General features: G+C 35.6%; 1 protein-coding gene across 4 annotated transcripts in view; it reads right to left on the bottom strand.

Moving 5' to 3' along the window:
- RPS6KA3 (ribosomal protein S6 kinase A3) overlaps positions 1-17,235 on the bottom strand; it is a 78,890-nt gene that overhangs the window by 12,773 nt on the left and 48,882 nt on the right. For 3 of the 4 annotated variants that reach the window (XM_071552803.1, XM_071552711.1, XM_071552620.1), the window contains 9 exons: positions 15,920-15,957; positions 15,392-15,534; positions 12,254-12,324; positions 7,360-7,448; positions 7,042-7,106; positions 6,844-6,946; positions 6,320-6,444; positions 4,201-4,326; positions 2,383-2,472 (listed from right to left, as the gene is read on the bottom strand). In XM_071552803.1, the coding sequence (XP_071408904.1) occupies positions 2,383-2,472; positions 4,201-4,326; positions 6,320-6,444; positions 6,844-6,946; positions 7,042-7,106; positions 7,360-7,448; positions 12,254-12,324; positions 15,392-15,534; positions 15,920-15,957 (850 nt within the window). The remainder of the gene's footprint in view (positions 1-2,382; positions 2,473-4,200; positions 4,327-6,319; positions 6,445-6,843; positions 6,947-7,041; positions 7,107-7,359; positions 7,449-12,253; positions 12,325-15,391; positions 15,535-15,919; positions 15,958-17,235) is intronic. The other variant, XM_071552535.1, reaches the window with a different exon arrangement.

The following is a 17,235-nucleotide window of genomic DNA, read 5'->3' as shown; positions in this document are numbered from 1 at the left end:
AAAGTGAAATAAGATTTTACATACATGTCATGAGAGTTTTTTTAAACTTGTATATAAGCACTTGGACAGGGAGACTGGATAAATTGTATTCAAGTTTCCCAAATGATTCTTCAAGCAATGCTTTAAATAACTCAAAACATGTACAAAAGTTCTGCTACAGAACAGTAACTAATACATTAAGAGTGTTAAAATACATATAATGGTCTGGTACAGGAAGTTTCTAGGTAATGTTTTGTTGGAAGCTGTGTGCTTCCTCCATTCTTACACTGTTTCCTAGGTATCCACTAATGGCCTCTGTCAGAGGCAGGATATTGGCTAAGAAGGACATCTGATTTAGCACAATATAGCTCCTTCTTTTGTTTATATACAGTGGAACTGAAAACGACCACTGATAACAATCAGAAGGAAAACCACAAGAGGACTGTGCACTACAGAAATAAATTGGTCTTCTGAATATCCATTGTTTCAATCCAAACACCTTAGGAATTAAATAACATAAAAAAGCTGAACAAGAATGAAAATTTCAATCTTAAGATAAATTACTGCATTTCTTCTTAAAATAGAAGAGAAAAATTATTTCTTGCAGAATGATAATTTCCACACTTAAATACTGAAATGCTTTATTTTAGCATTTCAGATTAGAAACACTGAAGTTTTGATGTGGAATTGAATGAAAAACTGAGCAAATCAAGGATGAATTTTATTTGTATAATCATACATGGTGCTCTTAAGTTTGAGACCTGAAGGCAAGACACCCCCTTATTGTCTCTGAAAGCTGCAATCTGCCCCAGGGATCTGTATTAGGACAATGAAAACTTAACATTAAATTCTTACAGTATTGGATGTCATATGAGTTTCTATTACATATGAATCCTAAAGCTCTTTCCTTACACTGGACATCCATAATTGCTGCTTGGGGAACTGATCTGAAACAGAAGTGAGTGAGAATTACAGCCTGCTGCATTTCCTTCTATGTGGGCTAAAGGCTTTTTGTTTGTTTGTTTGTTTTCTTTTGTAGTCTCCTATTTGCCTATTGCTGTTGCTGTGCATGAAAGATGGTTCCTGCTGGAAGATGACTGATGATGATAAAAAATTAATTACAAAGTAAAATAATTCAGCATATATGGCAACTGCTCAAGGCTGCCTGGATGTCTCTGTTCTCAATATAAAATATTCATAAGGCTAAAGTTCAGGTAAGTGCCCACTTTCTGTTTGTCTTCCCACTACAATAACATAACCTCTAGTATGAATTAAAGTCACACAGAAGCCAACATGCAGCACTAAAAGCAACATGATTGCTGATGCAGGGTCTGTTTAGCACAGTTGCTTTCAGGTAGCTTTACTGCCCAATTGCATGAAGGAGAGCAGAAAGTGGGATTGTAATTATAATTATGTTATCTAGCTTGCAGTGAGATAAGCTCCATGGTGGGCTCCCCCTGTGTATCTGCCTTATTTTGTTTGTCCAGGAAAGGGCCAAACTATATGATAGTGGTAAGGTGAAGACAGAGCATAGACAAAAGAACTTCATGCACTCATCTCCACAGTATTTATGAGCTATTGCTTTAATGACTTCAAAATGTCTGACAGTCTCCCTTCAGCTGAGCTCAGCTTCCTGAAAATGGTTTGCTGTTTTGCTTGAGGTTTGGTTTGGGGGACCACAATATTTTCCTGCAGTCTATGAAAGTCATTAAGCATATGCCTTTTAAATTTTTAATCCTCTTTAATGCATAATCAAAGAGAGAAAGACAATTTTCCTTGTCTCTTAGATCATCAGAATCTACTGTTTGCTATGAAAAACCTCTACTTCCCAACTTATGTTATTCCTTGCTTTTTATGGTTCAAAGCATTTCCATGGTCAGAGCAAATAATAAAAAAAATAGTTAGATAGTGTTCCATTCAAAGATCAGATAAAGATACTGGGTAAAAAAGAGTGACAACCATGGATACAGAAAGATTTTGTCTACTACTGAGTAATACTCACTACTGTCCATGAAAATTACTTTGGGTTATACAATAATGTACATTACAATTGCTTTTGATTAATGTAGACAAAAACACATTCAAAGTTATTTAAGCAATCAAAGAACTTTCTTGTTCCTTTAAATACACAGCCAATGTCCCATGAATTATTCTTGTCCTAGGATTTATAAGGGATGAATTATTTGACTCCTTAAGATTATCTTGTACCAAAATATGAGCACCTTTGAAAGAAAACATCTCTGTAAAAAACTGGACACTGATGAATAAATTGAATTGGAACATTGTTTTATTTTTAAATACTGAGAAACATGAACACAAATCTTAAACAGTCTGTCATCTCTCAAATTAGAAAGTGACACACAACTATAACACACTAAAGGATGCCTTTAAAACACTACTTACATCTTTTAGGGTAATAATATTTGGATGCTGTCCATAGCGCAGCAGGATTTCAATCTCCTCTGTTGGATCTCTTTTACTCTTGTCAATGATCTGTAAGAGCAAAAAGACACAGAGGCAAAATTCTTTCTGTAAGTATTATAAAGTGTAACACTTTGATGTGCTAACTGGTATAAACAGTTAAACAATATTTATTGTTGTAAAGGGGATGGATCATAACCAAAACTATGTTTTTTAAATTGGAACAGTAAAGCGGAGCAAAAAATGTTGGAAAGAATGAAAAAAACTTCTGTGGAAAATGATTTTGGAAGATAAGTGATCTGATCCCTTTGGCTGTGATAAATAATGCAAGGCTGTTTAGTAGATAAGACTTCAGTCATAGATTATGTAACAAAATAGGAAGTACCTAATTTGACATGAGATACTGGTTGATGATGTTAATTAACTGATTTTGTCAATGCTCATCTCAAACAAATATTTGGTGCAGCAAAAGATAAAGCAGGAGAATAAGAGAGTAAAAAAATTAGAAAAAGTAAGGAATTCTCAGAGTTAATTTAAAGAAGCATTCATTATTAAAGTTCACTTGAATCTCTGGAGACTTGCTAAAAGGCTCTGGAGTTCTCCCTGTATAAATAAGCAAAATATTACTTTGCCCTATTTAGAAAGTATTCTTCCAATTTTTTTCCTCTCCTGAACTGCAGAATTTCCTGTAATGTCTTCTCCATCTCTGTCTTACCCCTTCATCCTTATGCCCATACTGCTACCAGCCCCATCCTAACATATCACACACTGACAACCTTATTCCTTTTTTCATGATTCCTTGAGGGGAAAAATGCAGAAAAAAGCAACAGAAATTGAGGCAATCTTCACAATAAATATTGAGGAAATTAACAGCTATGTCAGTACTTTCTTCCAGTTTCAAAAAATTACTTCGAATTGAAAGCAGAGAATTCAAATCTTCTGGCCAGAACCAGAATAAAGGTAAGTATTTAAATACCAAATTGAAATTGGAATGGCTCCAGTAAGCAATCTACATACAAGGATACAGCAAAACATACTTAATTCATCTTTGTATTTTAAATAACTAAGAAGTAAGCTGTTCAGCAATTCAAAAAGAGAACTGCCTAATAGTACAGGATTTAAAGACCACTTAGAAAGTCTGCTAATCCATACTCCTGCTTTCATAGCAACCATTCAGTCTCACAATGTTACACAGAAAGACAAAAAACCTTATGATTGCAGTTCTGGGAAATCTACTGATTCCAACTAAGAATTTGGTGCCTTCAAAGAAGTGTTAGAAAGCCTGAGAGAATAACATCAAAGCAACATTAAGAATCTTGTTGAAAACTAGGAAGTATCAACAAAGAGCTGAAGTTTATTCTGGTAGTTATATCAGGCTTAAAACTGTTGAGAATGCCTTACCCACCCATTTGAGAATTTATGAATTTACTCTGGAAGCAAAAAACCCATAGATGACTTTATTTGACTAAAAGTAATCAAACACATTTATAAAAAATGATAAAAAGTCATGTAAGCTTTTCATAGTACATTTCCTCCCAGAAGCAGTCTTGAACTCCCACCAGTTGCCATAATTCTATAGGTGATTCAAAGGCTGAAGGTGGCTTTTCATGACCCAAACCACCATAGAAATTGCATATGAATATCTTCCAGTATATATTCTATTTGGTTGACTAGTATAGTTCACAGCTGTAGATAATATATTTTTAGATTAGGAAATAATCTTTATGTTCACTATGGTAAATAAATTAAAAATGCGCAATGCTAAAATATGAAAAGTGTGGTTTACAACAAAGTAATTACCTTTACAGCATATTCCATGTTTGAAGCTTTATGAATACATCTCTTGCAGATAGAGTAAGACCCAACTCCAATATCTTCCTTTACTTCATATCCATCAGTAAACTGAATGCTGTTCCTGTGCAACTGCTACCAAAATAATATTATCAATTGATGAATACTCTTAATATGTAACTGATATTTTTATTAAAATATATTTTATAAAATTCCCATTGATTTGCTTCAAATTTTAAACCGATGACTGTACAAGGTCAAAGTGTTCTAAAACAGCCACTACCTTCTGTTCAAAATTAGCATGAGATAATTATAAATTAGATTTATTTTAAGTAATGCACATTGTTTTTCGAAATTGACATTGTTTTTCTGATTACTGACCTATTACTTTAAAGATAGAATCACCAAACCAAAGAAAAACAGAAGACTTCACGATACAATAGTGAAACAACAAGGTAAAGAAGTATCATCACTGTTTCCATTATCCAAACAGCCAGACGAATGCCAGCTGGAGAATTCAGACATACTGCACAGAATCAGATCAAATGGAATTGCATGGAATGGCAGTCAAAAATCATTTCACAGAAATAAAAAGCTGAAAGAAGGACAAGTGTTCACTCTTATAAGGGAAGGAAATGGTGTTCCAGTGTAAGGAGTTTGTGCAAAGGATGCAAAGCATTTGCAGGAAACCATCTGGGTATCCTGCAGCACAGAAAAGAGGAAATAGGAGTGAGGAAACGGTTGAGGGGCACAGAGGAAAGGCTTCAGAGAAACAGACCTTTACAAGAGAAGGAAACCATATACAAAGAGAAGTAACTTCATCCACAGAATTATACGGGAAAGAAGCAGCACAGAAAAGGGTGCAGGAACTTTTAGCAAGATATCAGGACCAGAAATAATGCTGCTGCATATATCAAATCAGACAGTTTCTGGAGAATAAAAATGGATCTAAATATGTATTTTCAAAATTTTTATTACATGTAAAAGTAATCTTTAGAAAAAAGCACGTTGGCCCTATTCTAGACATAATGAGAGTATTAAGGAAATACAAAAGCTATTCATGTCCTGAATAAATTGTGTTTTTTTTTATTTTTGAGACATTTTCAAAATATCTGTGCACTGAAAAATATAAATAAACCAATCATACAGCACACCTGTTAATTCCTACTTATACTTTAAGAAATTTTCAACCCCATTTAGATCACCAGTTGGTTTTCATGACTCAGTAATTCAAATTATTAAAAGCAGAAACAGGAGGTCGAGACATCTTCCAGTTTTCTCCCCTGTACAAGCATCTGCTTTTTCCCCTACCAGTTGTGTATTCCTCAGTGCTGCAGAAAGACCTCAGTCCCATAAGGAGGCAAGGCAAGCCTCTCCCCATTCCAGCAGGAGGCCCACCTTTCTTGTCTCACAGAAAACTGCACCTTAGGTCTGTTATCCAAAACCAAACTGGCAGTAACAGAATATATAAGAACAGCAACCGCATTGAGCTGTTAGGAGTGACCACCTCACAATTATTAATATGGGACTCTGTATTGGAGTCATCCTGATACTTCAAAGCCAAAGCCTGAGTGTGTACTGTAACACTGACTTGTATGATACACTGACATCAGTCACAAAATAGTACAGATTAGCAAATTAACCTAAAGTGAGTGGTTTGGAAGGGAGAGATTATGTCCTGAGTCATGATTCCAAGATGCACAGCAGTCCAGAACATCCAGATACAATCCACAATTGTACTCCACTGCATCCTAATACTGCATTGCAGGAATCAACGGACAGTTGATTGCATGGGGGAAAAACGTCAAAACACCTGTTATTCCCCTCCATCTTATTATGGCTTGATATTAAAGAGTTAGTTCAGTACAGATGGTAAAATATCTTCATTTACGGGTTGAAGCCTATTCACACCTGTAGCTGCTCAGTAATAAAGCAGGTCCTGCACCTTCAGAGATTTTCTTTGGATAAAATAATCTGATCTTTACTTGTCTTGTATAAAAGCTGATAATGACTTTGTGATGATACTTTATTCTGTGAGGAAGGAAACAATTCCTCCACCAAGAGACAGCTTTGATTTTTTTTAAAATTAACTGAGCTAATGATTTGTTTTTAAAGCAAATGTACTCACCTGGACAATCGAATGCACTCCAACTGTCTGCATTGCTTGGCTTTCATCATCAGATGCAATAGCTACAAAACTAAATCCCCGAAAAAGCTGATGTGCATTAGCACTGGGTGGGATACCTGGTGAATCTGAAAAACACATCACCTACTTACATGGAGAGTTTTTAAAACATGAGATTGTGTCTACACTGAGGAGCAAACCACAACTATTGTTTACAGAGACTGGAATTTTCAGACAGTGTTTCTAAGGACGAAAATGCAAATAATTAATAAACTATTTTGCGTATGTCATTTGGAAAAACATCTGATAATCACACATTTTTCTTACACAAAACCCAGTACTTTGCAAAAATATTTACATACGGCAGCATATCTACAGTATGTTTTTGGAAGAGAAGTCCTGAAATTTTGGTAACACCTTAAATTTTTAAAGACAATTTCTATCAAACTTTGAATGGATCATTGCAAAATTGATCCATTCAAATGCTGCTTTTAAATATGTAAATTGTTTCATTCTTATCTGTTTACCTTTTGGAGTTTTTGCTGTAAACTCAGGGTCAAAATAAAATGTATCTTCAGGTCTGCCAGTTGCAGGTTTAAAAGGGGGATGAATTTCTCTCCTGTATAATTTCTGGAGAGAAGGAACACACGGTGAATAGAGAAGTTATATGACACCAAAGATTTAACCAAGAAATTTACTGAATTAATTTTTAACTAGATACTCACATTCCAATCTATTTTGGAAAAGAATGCATGCCTCTTAATTTCTTCTACTCCATCTGGACCTGCTCCTTTTATAAGGAAGAAAAAAGTCTGTTAACTATTTTCTTCTTGGTCAAAGGAATGGCCAGCAAAATTATATTTATTTCTTCTGCATTAATTCTAGATGTATGACTAAAATGATAGTCCTTTGCTGAACACTGGAAGAGCAAATAGGCAAACTACATTCTTACTTTAAAGCCTATTTTACACAAGAAACAAAATTTATCATTGATGTTATGAATATTATGATCAAAATTTAAATATTTTTTCTGAAGATTTTACCTAATCTATTTGCTGGGTTTCTTTTGAAGAGCATTCGCAGAAGACTCTGTGCTTCAGGACTCAAGAACTGGGGCATTCCAAGTTTGGCCCTACAGAATAAAAATAATTAATAGTATACAAAAATATTTAGGTGGGAATTAACTCTGCATTCTCCCTGTCCTTTGTCATTCAAAAAATCTAAACCAAAGAAGCATCACTGAGAAATTGCCTTCAGACATCCAAAGCAGAGCAAAAGTGCTGTCAGTCATGTAAACATGTTTGGGATTTTTTTTTGAGTAGTACAGTATTTTCAGTAATGACTCAGGAACTTAAGTAAAAGAACAAGTAGCAAAACATGTAGAGAAGAATAGCTACAGGATAACACTTTACAAACTTGTGAATTTTTGTAATATGCTTTGATTAGCTTACAGGTCCAGTTACAACCAAATGACACCAAGCAAACCATTCTGATAATTCATACAAAATAGAGTTTAGAAGAAGTAAGAAAACTACCACAGTATGACATACACCAAGAGCATCCAGGAGAACCAACAGGAAACTTAAGGCAGATGACAGCAACTGAATTAAGGTAGAACAGATTTTAAAATATTAGCAGGTAAAACAAAAAAAGTGAAAAAAATCACTCCTTATTTTTTGCTCCCCTCTCCAATCTATTTCAAGTATTATCTTTCTAACTTGCCAGTCTTCAATATTTAGATTAAAATTTTTGTAGTCTTGTTAGTTTTGTTTTGTAATCCTTGCCATTTCTCTATTCCACTTAACATTGAGCCTCCATTCTCTCACTGTTACTAGGGCTCATTTTTTTCTTGTAACAATGATTATGGTAAGGATGGATATAGTCCCCTCCTTTCTATCACTAATTTAACCTGTAGCTTGTATTTTTCTGTAATAGTCCATAACACAAGCTCTCTGCATGTTGCAATCAGAAGACACAGTTCACCTTGTATTCCAGGTATTGTAGATGTCCATCCCTGTGTCATTTCAGCAAGTGCACGTATGTTGCCACTGGTTCACTGTTCATTACTTTAAAACTGGAATTTAGTCAATTTTCCGTTCCTTTCAGCATTAAAAAGCCAGGGGCAGGAAGAAGGAAGTCTGAAAAACTTTGCCTTCTTTGAGCTCTTCAGTAACACAGTCCAGGCAAATCAAGGCCACCAGTGCAGTGGAACAATGGGCAGTGGGCTACCCAATGCTTCCCGGTTGGAATGCACTACTGGCAGCTGAATTCTTACTCATGCACTTCATATTTTGTGATTTCATTGCATGTTCCCTTGATGTAATTTCTGCTCACAGTCAAGTATCACAGAGCACACTGAAAGCAGAAGCACGGAGCACATTGTGAAAGCACAGTGCTAACACCTACAATGTTACTGAGGGACAGAGAACAGACAAGTGTGATAGGACTGTGCTGGACTGGGTGGGAATCTTTGTCCCATTATAATCCAAACCAGCTCCAACACCAGGGTGCAGCCCTGGAGCTTCAGCAAAAGAAGTCAACTGGCTAGAAAAATCTAAAACCAGGCCAAAAAAAAATCAGCAATTAATCTTCTGGAGAAGTGACTCAATAGACAAAAAACACTGGTATGTACCACAGTCCCCAGTGGAGGGAATTAGAGGCCCTTGTGCAAACCACAGAGATTGACTCTCATTGCTCCTTCTCCACCACGAGGAGCACCTTTCACAAAAGCCTGTTTTGGACACATGACAAAGTGAGGAAAAGGCAATTGCCAGGCCCTCAGAGTTTCTGTGTTATGCAACTACATGAGTGACAGCAATTTTTTTCTGACATTCCTGATGGGCAACAACAAAATTTTATATGAAGGCATATAAAGAGAAAAGATGTTTTAAAAATTTAACTTTATTGCTGCAACCTATGACTTCTTCAAACTGCAGAGTTTTAGGTAAAACACACAAGAATAAATAAAAACTTGTCTTGCTAATGTTGTGAGAAATAAAGAACCCAAAAAACCACGTACTGTAAGAAGAATGCATTTTCTGTGGATTTTCAGGAACAGAAGGCAAGAAAAGCAATATATCTTAAATGATAAACTATGAAAGTATCAGTTCATATGCACACCTGACCATTTAAAAGTTTTATGAAAAATTTGAGGAAAAATATTCTGGTATGAAGAAAATAAAAACAAAACATAGCCAGAAAAAACAAGTCTGAACTTATCAGAAAACACTTTTAAAATATCTTCTGGTTTTCAGCTGTTTATAGTACCAACAGCAAAATACTTCTATAAAATATGTAATATTCATAAGTGTACAAAACATTCAAAGAGGGTGAAATTTCTTTACATCGTAACACAATTTCTGTGCAGCTATTTGAAACTAATAACAATTACAAAGACTAGAAGGTGAAAAAATAGAGAAGTTGGCAAGGGAATTAAAGAGATACATGCTCAAAGAAATCCAAGTAATTACAGAATCATAAAATTCTATCATGGTTTAGGTTGGAAAGAACCCCTTTAATATCATCAGATCCAAGCATTAACTCAGCACTGCCAAGTCCACCACTAAGGCATGTCTCTAAGTGCCACATGCATGTATTTTTTTAAAAACCTCCAGGGATGGTGGCTCCATCACATCCCCAGGCAGCCTGTTCCAATGCTTGGCAACTCCATTCTGTGAAGAAATTTTCCTAATATCCAAGGTAAACCTCCCCATGCACAACTTGAGTTCCTCTCATCCTGTTGCTTCCAACCCTCACCTCACTACAAACTCCTTTCAAGTAGTTGTAGAGAGCAAAACGGTTTTTCCTGAACCCCCTTTTCTCCAGGATGAACAATCCCAGTTTCTTCAGCTGCTCCTTGTAAGACTTTTGCCCCATACTATTCACCAGCTTCAGTGCCCTTCTCTGGACTCACTCCAACACTTCAATGTCTTTATTGTAGTGAGGAGCCCAAAACTGGGCACAGGATTCCTGGTGTGGTCTGACCAGTGTCAAGTAAAGGGGGACAATCACTGCCCTGGTCCTGCTGGCCACCCGATTTCAGATACAGGCCAGGATGCCACTGGCCTTCTTGGCCACCTGGGCACATGCTGGCTCATATTCAGCCACTGCTGATCAACATCCCCAGGTCCTTTTCCCCTGCACAGCTTTACAACCACTCTTCCCCAAGCCTGGAGCGTTGCATGGGGTTGTTGTGATCCAAGTGCAGGACTCAGCACGTGGCCTCACTGAACCTCATACAATTGGTCTCAGCCCATGGATCCAGCCTGTCCAGATCCCTCTGCAGAGCCTTCCTACCCTCCAGCAGATTAACACTCCCTCTCACCCAACTTGGGGTCACCTGCAAACCAGCTGAGGTGCCCTTGATTCCCTTGTCCAGATTGTTGATACAGATGTTAAACAGGACTGGCCCCAATACCCAATCCTGGGGAACTCCCCTTGTGACCAGCCACCAGCTGGATATAACTCCATTCATCACCACTCTCTGGGCTATGAAAGACTATGAATATCAACTAACCAGGGAGATGCAAGGACAATATTCTAAATGGCAGCTGAATACAGAAGATATTCATAGCAACAGTGAAAAGACCGCTGAGGAACAGAGCGGATCACATGCAGGCAAAGGGAAGAAGAGAAAGATGTGACTCATGAGACATGGATAGAAAAAAACCCAGCGTGGCTCCTGAAACAAGTGAGAGTGCAGTGGAACTATCTCAGACTAGCTTCTTGTAAATAGGAGGTGGTAAGAAGGAGTTTACACTTGCTGCGAATAGGAAGAACTTTTTATTTAAAGACATTGAATAATCACAACATGAAGCTTTGAACTGGCAGGGTGCTGAGCCAGAAGGCAGCATCACTAAATATATTTGCAAATAAGATGAGGAAGAAAAAGGGCAAAGAAAAACATAATGTATGCATTATGAAAGCAAAAGCAAGGAAAACAAAGAGTTTGTTTTCTAGCGGTTTTTGTATTCTAATTACTTTGAAAAAATATGAAAGAATTTCATATATTTACTTTTCAAAACAGGTGGTTGGCAGAGAAGAAATGCCAGCTTTGATATATGGATAGACAAGTGGTAACAGGACTAAGAACAATGATAAACAATAAAGCAGAAAACAAATGAGAAAATTAAAATAGTCTTATGAGTTTTCATGGAAAAAAATGTTATTAGTTAAAAAGGGATGGAAATAGAGAAGTGAAGCTATGATATGAGGAAACAGATTTGTTTGCACAGTGTTTGGCTACAGTCCTGAAAGTGGGGCAGTTATGCCATAGGTTGTATTAGTTTAGAAAATAGGTGGAGAATCAGCAAGGGAGGAAAAAGCAGACCTTCATTAGCAAAACAAGAACGTTAACTGTATGAAGGAAAGCAATTTCCACAATATAGCTAATGCGAAATCTATACTGAAAATAGCAAAAGGGAAAATTGGAGCTTGGACAAGTCATAGGGGAGTAGAGAAGGGAGGATGCACTTTAGCAAATAGGGAAGGTATTGGGGAAGCAAGTTGTTGGTAGCACCATTAATATAAAGAAGTAGGGTGAGGAGCTGGTAAGATAGAGGATAAGGAGAGAAAACACTTTCTCAAAAAAACCCCAGAACCTAAAACAAAGAAAAGAAAAACAACAAAGAAAAAATGCACAGGTTATCAAAAAGGATAAGAAAGTTAAAAAATACTATGGAAATTTGATGCGAAAGATCATATGGTTGAAGTTATTACTACAGATTAAAGAGCTGCTATGAAATTCTTTGTACCTGGTATGGGGGAGGAATAGAAAAGCAAATTAGATAGGCAGCAAAGGGAATTAATAATATGGAATAGGGAGTGAGGATTTACCAGTACCTTTGAAAATGAGGGAAGAGTAGAAATTAGATATTGCAGCCCGGAGGGCATCCCTGTAGAATACCTGATGAGATATATAAATAAGAGTGTACTCACTTGAGAATCATAGTCATGGTTTCTTTTCTGTCTTTCCCTTGGAAAGGTAGAGTACCAGTGAGCATTTCAAACTGTATAGAGTAAAACTTTCATCAATTATATTACCTGGACAAAACCTAATTTTTGACAAAACTACTTAGCATCTTAACCTTCCAAAATTCATGCATTTTAACAACCAAGTCTGTGCAAAACAACTTCATTGTACAGTTTAAATTGCTATTAACACTGAGCAGCCTTTGCCATTTTTAAAGCTGCAAAATATTTTCATATATTGACACCTCACATAACATGCTTTTATCTGAATAATTTAGGCTATAAAATTCTGTGCTTCATTTCTGCCTAAAAAGTTCATTCTTGTAAGACTTGATCTACACAACCATACTTTTAGTTTTCAACTAAGAGGGGGGTAGGGAAAAAGATTCCCTGTTCAAAAGTTAGTTATGATTTCTCCTCATGCAGAGATTTTTAAAAGGGTCGAAATTTTAAAAATTGGCATGTATATATATAGCCTTCATTGGAATGGGGAAAGGTTAGTTGATTGACAAAGACATGCATGATGAAAAGTGGTTACTATATGCATACAGTGGAAATAAAGCCTGAAGGAACACGTAAGAGCTACACAGTATGTGCATGCACATTCTACAGTGCCTTGTAATAAGCAACAGATACTGTTAAAATACTGATTTGTTCTGAAAGTGACTGAGTAAAAATAGATAAAGGCACTTCTGTTGGGCTGCAGTATAAGGCAGGGGGATCAGATCTAAGTGAGGCAGTGAAAGCAGTCTGGCAGCAGTCATGGCAGCCAACACACTTGGGCAGAAATCATGATTTTTTTGGTTTAAGAATTGCAAAATAGTTCAATGAAATTTCATGGCATACAGTTAAAGACATCAAAATTAAAATAATTATAAAGGAACCCTCTGAAGTTTCTGCAAACTTAAGTAATCCTGAGTACAAGGTATCCTATTTCCCTCTTTTCTGGCATGACTCAGACATGCAGCCCTCTCAACATTAAAACTGTACATGGATAACTTTAATCAATAACGTGTGACTGTAGCGTTCTGAGATTTACAATAATAGCATGAAGTCACAGTAACAATATTCTTTGAAACATCCATTTATTAAAATATTTTTTTATTTCTTATTGCTATCTCTTCACTACTACTAGATATTTTATATTCTAAATAGTATCTTTCCCATATATTTAAGAATTTTAAATTTAATAATAATGCCAACATAAAAAACCTACTTTAAGAGTTAATACAATTGTCAGGAAGATGTGTGAGGTATAAGCCAAAACTACAGGCAATAAAAAATTTGTGTTTGTAGTTTAGAATGATCTTCACAAGTTGCACTTGAAAAAACCTACTTTTTAAAAGGTAAATTTGTAGTGCTGCACATTTTGAAATATGAAATTCTTTACAAAGCTCCTAATTTGTCACAAGAATACACATTTGCATTAACAGCTCAGCATCTGTATTCTTTGTTGCCCCTCTCAAATACTATATCCCAACATAAATGGGCCAATAGTACTTCAAAAATAACATTGGCCAGCATTGGCCTTCCCTAGTTACAATGTTTTATTTCAGCAGGAGAGTACCACACTGCTTCTGAAAACTTTAAATGAATGCTTTTAGATGTATGGCATCCCTTGAAACTGTCACCATCTTAAAGGACAAATTGGCTTAAACATTTCTGTCTAGCAGCACAAGAAAAGAGGTCAAATGACTTGCTGAAATATCTTTAGTCTCCTTTTCTATGCTATAATTTCTGTTCAATCCAGATACTGTGTGCTTGTACCACACCAACCATCACTTAAAGTTTTGACCAATACAGAAAGTAATTAAGAATGATTTAAAACTGGGTACATGCAGATTGCCTATGCAAATTACAAACTAGAAATGCAAATAACAAAAACATCTTAGAGAAAACTGCACTGTATTCCATATACTAATTTGGAGAATTTGGTTTTTAAGGTCCTATTTTTGTATTCAAAGTAGAAACCAAAGTGTTTAACATGCAGTGCACTATGAAAGCTACACCAGTCACAACCAACATCTTTCAGCCATTTTCAATATTATCATATGCACTCGATAAACACAAAATTATGTTTCCAGATTCATAAAGTCAAGCTGAAGTTTAATTATGTTTGTATTATCAACAACAAATATTCTGCAACTACACTGTAATTATCTTTTAATTGACTGTTCTTATTGATAAAATGTGCAGCTGTGAGGAGTGTGTGCACTTGTCTGGAGACAGTTTAGTTATGAGGTGCTACTTTTACATAGTCAGTTTTCAGATCACAACAGCATTCTAAGTGATTAAAAAGTGATAGGATGACCTATTTTCAGACACAAAAATCCTTCTAGTATTATAAAGCACACAGATTAGTTGCACTGTTACATATGTAGCAGAAGCAATAAGAAATAAAAACACTTTCTTTAAAAGTACAATTATTTAATATCTACGTCAAAAATACACACAAATATTTTAAACATTAAAAGCTCTTCAGCACTCCTTAAATACCAAACATGATCTAGTAATTATTCTTTTCCAAATTCATATTCCATATACATATTGTTTCCCCCCATCCTGCAACTTCATAGTAATTAACCCTTGCAGAAACAACATAAGCAGCTCAGCAACCATATCCCAGGTCAGCTCAGTGGCCTTTAGATTATTTTGATTTGTAAGAACAACAGTTGTCATTATTCCACTAAGTTGTAATTACACTGCAGACTATAATTAGAAACTTCTTAGGATCTTCTTTTTCCTTTTGAAAGTAAATTCAAATTCAAAATTTGGATCTAAATGTCTTCCCCTGCTTTGGAATTGACAGTATTTTTTCTGTATAGTTTAGTGTTCCTCTTGGTCTCCGTAACATTCAAACTACTGCAGATGCAAATATATAAATATATATATGCAAAATATTTTAATTAAACAATAATAAAAAATGGCATGTTGTATCCTAGCCCATGTTCTTGATCCAAACCCTGTGGAATTATTACTTTCATATAATTTAGACTTCCTTTGCAGTTAGAGTTTATGTAAAGCTCACCTTAGAGGTTAGTGTTTTGTTTCAGCAAACCTTGCAAAGTACAGTTTTGTTGTTATTTACATTTACCAGAAACCTACCATTAACACACCAAAAGACCACCAGTCTGCACTCTGTGTGTGGCCTCGTCTGTTAACAACTTCTGGTGCCATGTATTCAACTGTTCCACAGAAAGAGTAGGCTTTTTTCTCATGATCAATTGACTCCTTACTTAAGCCAAAATCTGAAAGAAAAAAAATAGTTCCAAATGTAATTAAAAGAAAAAAAAATTCAGTCATGTAGTTGATACTTTGACCAAAATGTGCAATGTTGTGCTTATATCATGTGTATATATAACCAGGCACTAATATGGGAATTACAGAATTACTCCCCTCTCTGCATCACCATTGGTCCATAACATCAGATATACTTGCAGAGCAGATCTCATTGAAATACGTATATATTTATTTCCAGCTACTTACACTATTTGCTCCACAGCTAAATTACCTATCAGTTAAAATTAATTACTTACTTATTTTTATTTATTTTACCACATCAGTTTGCCAAAAGAGAAGATGCAAAGATTTTACTATGAAAAGATCCAGGTATTACAATTTCCCTTGGTTTACCTGTCAATTTGATATGTCCTTCCTCATCAAGTAGGATGCTAAAAAACAATAAAAAGAATATAAAAAAATTAAGGTATCTTTTAACTAGTTTTTTCACACAATGTACTGACAACACTTAGGAATAAACAAAACAGAATACACAAAGACAAGCAGAATTGAATGTGAATGAAAATGAATTATTAGAAGATACTTTTAGACAATACTTTTTCTTTTCCTTTCACTCTTTCTTTTTATAGATCATGAAACAATCAGCTTATCAGAGTTTTATTTAACTATTTTGTTTAATTCAGTATGCAGTAACATTTATCTTGAACTTTCAGTTTTGGCCATTTGCAGCACATGAAGCTTTATCACAGCTGGTAAAAACAGAGGAATAGTTTTGTTTCTCTTAGACAAGGTATGTTTTTACATGTATACAGAACAGTTATTAATTTGTAATCACCATTTTGAAGGGTATTGATAAATAATCTCATGTTATACCAAAGGACAGGACCCACAGGCCCTGTACTTTCAGCAAGCCTCGTGCTTCCACCTTTTCACTTCAAACACACGGAAGACCACACTTCTCAAAGATGCCAACTATCCTTAGCCACACTAAATACAATCACATTTCAAATCATGCAAAGTATTCAAGAACTGGATTTCATAACACAGTGGACTTCCTTTCTCCAGCTTCACCTGTGAGGAGCTGTGCTGTGTCCTGGGGATGACATGTGACCCAGGCACACCCTGCTCATCCATTTCCCCATCCCTTCCCTTTTCCTCTTTGTGGTTTCCATGGTGGGAAACAGCCCTACACTATAGACACAGCCTGTAGGAATTACTCTCAATACTCCCTTATCCATAATTTACAAGCAATTTCGACATTTATATATTTTTTTAATTGAATGCACACAAGGCCTAAACCCAAGGCTAGGTATAGACAGATAGTATTTAAAAAACAAAATCAAGAAGAAACATAGTCTAAATGTTTAAGGCAGTAGCTATTTAGTCTTCTGTCTGTTACTATTTCATCCTATTCCTCTTGGAAGTTAATTTTAGCAAAATAATTGAAGTTCCCTCACTTTGCTTTCTAAAGATCTTTTTCCACATGTTAAGCTTATTTTTCCTTACTTCAGAATCACTTAAAGGAACACTCCCAAAGTTTAAATATAATTCATTCCCTGTTCATTTGTAAGTGCAACCCCATGCCAAAACTCTCCAATTTCCTGATCTGAGCAGGAATCTTTCCATTCTTGTCAGGCAGGGCTAAACAGTTTTATATTTTCTCCTTTACATCTTCTAGAACACACACACACACAATAAAAAAAAAAGAG

This window comes from Pithys albifrons, chromosome 1, assembly GCF_047495875.1.
Source record: "Pithys albifrons albifrons isolate INPA30051 chromosome 1, PitAlb_v1, whole genome shotgun sequence".
Taxonomy (NCBI): domain Eukaryota; kingdom Metazoa; phylum Chordata; class Aves; order Passeriformes; family Thamnophilidae; genus Pithys; species Pithys albifrons.
The sequence above is the reverse complement of the archived record's forward strand: the minus strand, read 5'-3'. Positions and strand labels throughout refer to the sequence as shown.